Source organism: Ornithorhynchus anatinus, chromosome X1 (genome assembly GCF_004115215.2).
Source record: "Ornithorhynchus anatinus isolate Pmale09 chromosome X1, mOrnAna1.pri.v4, whole genome shotgun sequence".
Classification (NCBI taxonomy): domain Eukaryota; kingdom Metazoa; phylum Chordata; class Mammalia; order Monotremata; family Ornithorhynchidae; genus Ornithorhynchus; species Ornithorhynchus anatinus.
Window position 1 is genome coordinate 14,549,649 of NC_041749.1, and position 8,300 is coordinate 14,557,948.

At 45.6% G+C, this 8,300-nt stretch overlaps 1 protein-coding gene across 4 annotated transcripts in view; it reads left to right on the forward strand.

The window, feature by feature from the left end:
• The window catches only part of LOC100073679 (xanthine dehydrogenase/oxidase-like), a 40,069-nt gene extending 33,962 nt beyond the window's left edge, over nucleotides 1-6,107 (forward strand). For all 4 annotated transcript variants that reach the window (XM_039910181.1, XM_029051548.2, XM_029051549.2 and 1 more), the window contains 6 exons: nucleotides 845-897; nucleotides 2,763-2,877; nucleotides 3,456-3,521; nucleotides 3,648-3,836; nucleotides 4,636-4,812; nucleotides 5,190-6,107. In XM_039910181.1, coding sequence (XP_039766115.1) covers nucleotides 845-897; nucleotides 2,763-2,877; nucleotides 3,456-3,521; nucleotides 3,648-3,836; nucleotides 4,636-4,812; nucleotides 5,190-5,240 — 651 coding nt within the window. In that variant the 3' untranslated portion in view covers nucleotides 5,241-6,107. The remainder of the gene's footprint in view (nucleotides 1-844; nucleotides 898-2,762; nucleotides 2,878-3,455; nucleotides 3,522-3,647; nucleotides 3,837-4,635; nucleotides 4,813-5,189) is intronic.
• Nucleotides 6,108-8,300: the final 2,193 nt, after the last annotated feature.

The following is an 8,300-nucleotide window of genomic DNA, read 5'->3' on the forward strand; positions in this document are numbered from 1 at the left end:
TCCTCCCGTGAATGCCAATCTACATATTTTCCGTACTTGTCAGGGCCAGTGTTCTCCACCTTCACAGCAAAATCACAACCATCACAGGAGCCCAACCAAAGCAACAGGTCTGGGACAGACCTCCCGTGGTCAGGGGAAGAGGCTTGGGCCATCTTCCTTACCCTGTCTAAACAGCCAACATCTCCTAACTCAGGCTTGGTTCGGGTAGTGTCTCTGGCACCGGAGCTCATTTTCCATATGTTGAGCATGTAGTAATAATAAGAATAGTAATGATAATAGTAATTGGGGTATTTGTTAAGCGCTTACTATGTGCCAAGCACTGTTTAAGTGCTGGGGTAGATGCAAGGTAATCAGGTTGGACATAGTCCCTGTCCCACATGGGGCTCACAGTCTGAATCCCCATTTTTTAGCTCAGGTAACTGAGGCACAGAGTAGTTGAATGATTTGCCCAAAGTCACACAGCAGACATGTGGTGAAGCTGGGATTAGAACCCATTTCCACAAACTTCCAGACCCGTGCTCTTTCCACTAGGCCACGCTGCGTCTCATAGTCCATGCTGCTTCTCATTTGCAAGTACAGAGCTGAGCCTCACTTCTAGACAGTAAGAAGGATCCCTCAAAGGATATTTTAGAAGATGACTTAATGGTGAGGTCTGGGCTGCATGCTCTGCATGGCCCGGAACTGATTCTTGGGCACTTAATGGATGCTGTCCTGGGATTTAGACCATCTGCCAGATTTAGGAGCTCTCCCCATGTTCCTGCAAGCCCTTGCCCCCAAATTTCAAAACCTGCATCTGTGAACCCAAACTCAGACCCTTTCTCAAAATCGTTTTTCTCTCACTCAGGTGTCAGCAGCCTACAGGGCACCAGTGAGTTTATCAGCAACAGGGTTCTACAGGTGAGTGGTGTGGATTGAAGCCAATCTCGCAGCATTAGGCCCAGTATTTAGGCAGAGCTGAAGAAGCTTCACCAGCTCTTTGAATGACAAGTGATTTGTTTTTAATTTGTTTTATGGCATATGTTAAGCACTTACTATGTGTTAGGAACTGTACTATGTGCTGGGGTAGATAAAAAGTTGGGCACAGTCCACGTCCCACATGGGGTTCACTTTCTTAACCCCCATTTTACAGATGAGGTAACGGAGACAAAGAGAAGTGAAGTGACTTACCCAAAGTCGCACAGCAGACAAGTGGCAGAGTGGGGATTGGAAGCCAGGTCCTTCTGACTCCCAGGACTGTGCTCTATCCATTGGGCACACTGCTTCTCAGTGGACTATTATCCCATTTTCCTTCTATTTCCCAACAATAAACTAGTATTTTTGAACCTCACATGGCTTCTTCCCTCCGATTAGCGTGGCTTGGTGTGCCGAAACCAAGGCAGAAATAATTTGAGACTTGCCCAAATCTTCCATATTGAAACTGGTGAGAATATCTGCATAAAGGTGGGATATTGATTAACAAGTGTCCCAGACCCTATCTCAGAAGAGCACAGTGCACACACTTCCAAGGATTCCCAAGACTGTGGGTTCTAGTTGCAATTTGGGTATTAACTCTCTGTGAGATTTTGTGTAAATCCTTTAAATCTCTCTGTAAATTTCCTGAATAGGAGCTCTAGGCTACTAGACGCTCTTCAGTTTAATATGACTAAAGCAGACTGCAAAAGTCCCTAGCGCAGTTTTGAAGGGTTAGATGGTAAATTTCCTAACTTCTTTCTTTGGTTAACTTGTCAATAAGAATTTACTGTTCATTCCGGTAAATGAAATCTTCCTCCCATTGTCTTGTCTGATGTCCTGCTTCTGCTGCAGTCTCCCAAACACTTAGCACAGGGCTTTGCACCACTTTATCAATCAGTCAATCATGGTGTAGTGGATAGTGCCCTGGCCTGCAAGTCAGAAGGTCATGGGTTTTAATTCTGGCTCTGCCACTTGCCTGCTGTGTGGCCTTAGGCAAGTCGTTTCACTTCTCTGTGCCTCAGTTATCTCAACTGTAAAATGAGGAATAAGTCTGTGAGACAAGGACTTTGTCCAACCCGATTTGCTTGTATCCACCCCAGCGCTTTGTACAGGGCCTGGCACATCGTAAGCACTCAACAAATACTGTAATCATTACAGTGCTTAGGACAGTGCTTAACAAATACCATCATTAGGCGCTTAGTACAGTGCTCTGCACACAGTAAGCACTCGATAAATATGATTGAATGTATTTTTAATGGTTTTTGTTAAGTGTTTACTCTGTGATGGGTACTGTACTAAGCACAGAGGCAAATACAAGCTAATTAGGTTGGACACAGTCCACCTCCCACAGGGGGTTCACAATCAATTCCCATTTTACAGATGAGATAACTGAGGCCTGGACAAGTTAAGTGACTTGCCTAGGGTCACACAGATAGGTGGTGCAGGCAGGATTAGAACCCATGTCCTCTGCTGTTAAGGCCCGTGCTCTTTCCACTAGACTATGCTGCTTCTTATAGGCCATGCAGAGTCAGAATTAGAAACCAGGTCTGTGTTGTATCCCCTAGGCCACACTACTCCTCTTTATAGAGTGCTTACTGTGTACAGAACATTGTACTAAACACTTGGGAGAGTACAGTACAACAGAGTTGGTAGACACATTCCCTCCCTACAACGAGCTTACAGTCTAGAGGGGGAGACACACATTAATATAAATAATAATTAACTTGGGATCTCAGGGTTTTAGAGACATGACCATTAGTTCTTTTTGCTCAGCATTGTAAAATCTCACTGTATCCTTTCTCTCTGCTCAGTACCCCTAACCTGGGCTATAATTTTGAGACCAATTCGGGAAATCGCTTCAATTACTTCTGCTATGGGGTGGCGTGTTCTGAGGTGGAGATTGACTGCTTGACAGGCGACTACCAGGTAAAAGCAGAAAGTCCTTGTTTCAACATAACTGGCCATGTTGGACGGAAAGGCAATACTTGTGTGCTGGGTGGCCCATTAATCTCACTAATCAATCAATGGTATTTGAGTTCTTACTCTGTGCAGAACACTGCTTATCCTCCATGATTTATCAGGGGATGCATTTAATCGTATTTATCGAGCACTTACTGTGTGCAAAGCTCTGTACTAAGCACTTGGGAGAGTAGATGATTGTAACTATACAGAGTATATTCTACCCCATTTGAAGGGACCTGATTCTTTTTTGTGAATTTGGTATTGTATTATAGGGAAACTTATCAAAGACAATTAATTGTCCTTTTTTTTAAAATGACATTTGTTAATCATTTACTATGTTCCAGGCTAAGTACTGGAGTTGATACAAGCTAATCAGCTTGGGCACAGTCCATGTCCCACGGCAGGCAAGTGGCAGAGCTGGGATTAGAACCCAGATCCTTCTAACTCCCAGGTCCATGCTCTAACCACTAGGCCACACTGATTCTCACAAGTCTGTCACCATTCTTGGCATTAAAGTGTTCTACCTCTCCCATGCTTTGCAGAACATTCGCACAGACATCGTCATGGATGTCGGCACCAGTCTGAATCCAGCAATAGATATTGGTCAGGTAAGGCATGTCAGGAGTCTGGGCTGGAGCGTCAGTGTCCCTGTCTGTGACCGGAGGGCTGAAGTTCAAAGTCTTATGTCAACCCAACTAGATCAGGGTGTAACGTGACACTCTGTGGTCCTGCAGGTGGAGGGAGGATTTGTTCAGGGCCTTGGGCTCTTCACCCTGGAGGAGCTGCATTATTCACCTGAGGGGAAACTGCTGACCCAAGGACTCGATTCCTACAAAATCCCTGCTTGTGGCGACATCCCCACCAAGTTCCATGTGACTCTGCTCCGAGACTGCCCCAACCAGAAAGCCATCTTCTCATCCAAGGTACAGATGTGGGCCTGCATATCTGGGGCGGTAAACAACCATCAGGAGGGCAGCGATGTTGATGGAGGGGGTGTTCCTCTTGGGGAATATCATGGAGCCCCTCTAGCCATGTGGTTGATCCCTGGAAACTCCACAGAGAGCCCAAAAAGTGGCTTCAGGAGACCAGGCTCTGAGCCGAGGCATGACAGAGTTTCCAGGTGAACTCACACAGAACCTCAGCGATTCATCCTGCTTGTTTCTCCTCATAGTTTAGATTCCAACAGGACCGTTTGCCCTGTCAGACTGAATCGATGGGCAGGGTGGGGAGGGTGGTGGGAGGGGTGGTGGCTTAGGCCATCAGACCAGGACACCCTCCTTCAATGTTGGAATGTGAAAGGCAAAGCCTTTATGGCAGCCAGTTCCATGAGCACCCCTTTTGGAGTCACTGAAGACATGGGAAATTGAGTCTAAGTAGTTCTCAAATCATGGTTTTCTCTTATGGCTGAGTGATTTAGGATATGCATTGTAGTAGGTAGTGTAACTTCTATATCTGGCCCTTTCCTTGATTCAGTGATCTTGGATTTGGTGGAGGGCCTCCATTTCTCTATCTGTACAATGGGCATACAATCTCTTTCCTAGCAAGTATGCTGACAGTGGACTAAGTCAGTTAGCTACAGTGCTCTGAAATGAGCTTTGAAAGGGACCTAAGACTTTCAGATGCTGCTCTGCCCAGGCCTATAATCAGGAGGGGCATTTGTGGGGTGGCATTGTGAATTCACAGTGACCACAACCTCATTTCCCATCACTACTGTTTGTCCAGGCTGTCGGAGAGCCTCCCCTCTTCCTCGCCGCCTCAATCTTCTTCGCCATCAAGGACGCCATTGGTGCAGCCCGAGCCCAGGGATCCGAGAGCCAACTGGACCCGCTTTTCCAACTGGACAGCCCGGCCACCCCGGAGAGGATCCGCAATGCCTGCATGGACAGATTCACTAAGCTGGTATGGCCAAGTTAGAGTCACTGCAGGGTGGAAGGAGGGTAGTCCCTCGGGCAGATCTTGGTGGGCTCTTGGGATGTGAAAACTCTTATGTGTGTGCGTGTGTAGGGCAGTTCACGATGAGAGGAGCTGGACGGCTTCTGTTTTCATTGGGATCTGTTGTCCCAGATCTAAAGCCAAAACATTCCTACAACTTCAATTCTCCCCACCCTCCTCTCTTTGGGTCTGGCTTCCAAGGAACTGTCTTGTTCCTTTTGAATCCAGGGACTGGATGAAGAGTGACTGGCCTGATTTTGTTAATTACCAACCTATATCACTGCTCTATCACTATGTTAGGCTGGAAGTTCCTGGCGGTCACCCGTTCTGTTTTCCTTTTGTAGTGTGGTACTGAGGTGCCGGCAAACTTCAAGCCATGGTGTAAGAGAGTATAAAGAGGAAGGCCTGCGAAGAATCATGCTGAGCTGAGACTGCTTCTGGGAGTCCCTGACCCAAGCTTCTACCCAGGACCACTCCTATGACTGATATGTCACATTCTCTGTTTGAGGAAATTGTATGTGTGGGAAGATTTAATCCAGCAATGAGGGACTATAATTATAAGCAAATTAAGAACTTTTCCCGATAATCTCCGTGGAGAATTTATACTTATTTTAATGAAAAATGAATGCCTGATACCAAATTTCACTGTTTAAATTCAGAAAGACAGCCTCAGAAGGTAACTATGAAGCTAAGTGCAATTTGTCTTAGGAACCTCTACCTTAACGTTCAACACCGGACAGCTGATATATCTTTAGATTCTCGATTCTCATTTGTCGAAGTGAGGTAAAGTTAGCATGAGTTCTAGCGATGGAGAGGAACATCTAATATGGATCTTGCACAGGCACGTAGGCGACTACAAGCTTGGGTCTGATACTGTACTTGAATTTGTCTGTGATGGAAGATGAAGACCTTCTCGCTGGCCAAACTGGTGTCTTCATGGTGGGGTGCCTGTGCTAAGACAGTCCAGTGGTGGGGCTTTGAGGAGGAAGAGGATATTCACACTCTAAACCTAGTGAAGTGCTCTCAGACCTAACTAACCCTTGGGTTCTAGCGGGGCCCTGGGCTATTTCTGAGCATGGTACCAGTTGCAGAAAGGAATGTTGTGCTATTAGCCAGAATGTTGTGCCTCTTTGCTTTCCTCTAGACTGGAAGCTTCTCATGGACAGGGAATGTATCTACCGACCCTGTTGTACTCACCCATGTGCTCTATACATTGTACTATAAGTGCTCAATAAAATACATTGATTTATTGAGGCACTGGGGGACAGCGTAGCCTCATGGAAAGAACATGGGTCTGGGAGTCAGAGGACCTGGGTTCTAATCCTGAATCTGCTGCTTGCCTGTTATAGAGAAGCAGCATGGCTCAGTGGAAAGAGCATGGGCTTGGGAGTCAGAGATCAAGGGTTCTAATCCCGGCTCCACCACTTGTCAGCTGTGTCACTTTGGGCAAGTCACTTAACTTCTCTGTGCCTCAGTTTCCTCATCTGTAAAATGGGGATTAAGACTGTGAGCCCCACTTGGGACAACCTGATCACCTTGTATCCCCCCGCCAGAGCTTAGAACAGTGCTTTGCACAGATTAAGTGCTTAACAAATACCATTATTATTATTATTATTATGTAAACTTGTATGCCACTTAACTTCTCTGGGGCTCAGTTTCTCTGTCTCTAAAATGAGAATTCAATACCTATTTCACTCTCCTACTTAGACTGCAAGCCTCAGGTGGGACAGAGACTATATGTCCAATGTGATTTGAACTTACCCCAGCACTTAGAACAGCGTTTGACAGACAGTAAGTCTTTAAGAGATACCATAAAAAAAAATGAGAAGTGACTTGTCCACAGCAGACAAATGGTAGAGCTGGGATTAGAACCATTTACCACCTGGAGAGTAGCTAATGAAGATATTAAACATAGCTCAAGCTACAAAGCCACGACTTGTTCATCCCAAGCGCTTACTACAGTGCTCTGCGCATAGTAAGCGCTCAATAAATACTATTGAATGAATAGCCACCAAGGAGTGGACTGCTGCTCCTTGACGGGAACTTATTAGATTCAGCAATGGAGAGGAAAGTGTAATGTGGGTCACGCACAGGCACGTAGGCGGCTACAAGCCTGAGTCTGTTACCATACTTGAGTTTGTCTGTGGTGATGGATGAAGACCTTTTCTCTGGCCAGACTGGTGTCAGCACAGTGGGGTGACTGCAGAGGAAAAGTCCAGGGCTGGGGCAGGGAGGAGGAAGAGCAGGTTCACCCTTTGAACCTAGTGTGACGTTCTCAGGCCTAATTAATTCTAGGGCTGTTTCTAAGCATGGTTCAAGTTGCAAGACTCCTGCTTTCATTTGCTGGATGAGAGCTGTACTGTTTGCCAGGCTTCCATGTCTTTGCTTTCTTCTAGACTGAAAGTTCCTCGTGGGTAGGGAAGGTGTCTCCCTACTCTGTTGTATTCTCCCAAGTGCTTAGTACAGTTCTCTGCACAGTGTAAGTGCTCAATAAATACAATTGATTGCTTTCCTTGGACACACAGAAACTTTAGATTGCTTTCACAGGATTTAACTCTCTGGACTGTAAGCTTGTTGTGGACAGGGAATGTGTCTGTTATATTGTTATAGTATACTCTCCTAAGAGCCTAGTACAGTGCTCTACACACAGTAAATGCTCAATACATATGATTAACTGATTGATTGAAGGGAGAGGCAAAGACTCCCTTCTCCATCTTTTCTGAAAGAATGGCCAGGTTATTTTGAGTTTCCCCTCTAGATAATCAAGTAAAGCAAACTGAAACTAAATGAATGGGTGTACTGAGTTGAACACATTGAAGTGAAAGAATTTAAAGAACAGTTAAGCATTCTCAGGGATCGGAGGTTACCCTCATTGAAAATCCAGGAGACCACCCACTGCTAAGTCAGACTTGCCATGTACTGCAGGTAACATAAGATGAAGTTACATAAGGTAACATAAGTCCTTGCAGTCCAGGAGTAAAGTGGCCTTCCCAGAAACCAATGGCACAGTGACTTCCTGTCATTTTGGGTTACTTCATTGGTGTTGTTAATAATTATAATAATGATGATAAAAGTAGTAAACACTATGTACTAAGCATAAGCACTGAGGTAGATACAAGTTATTCAGGTCCAACACAGTTCTGTCCCAGGTGGGGCTCACAGTTTACATGGAAGGGAGTACATGTATTTTACAGACGAGGAAACAGGCACAGAAAATTGAGGCACTGGGAAGCAGCATGGCCTAGTGGAAAAGCCATGGGCATGAGAGTCAGAGGATCTGGATTCTAATCCCCCTTCTACCACTTTCCTGCTGTGTGACCTCAGGCAAACAATTTCTCTGGGGCTGTTTCCTCATCTAAAAATGGGAATTCAATATCTGTTCTCCTTCCTACATGGACTGTGAGCCTCTGTGGGTTAGGGATTGTCTCTGACCTGATTACTTTGTGTCCACCCAA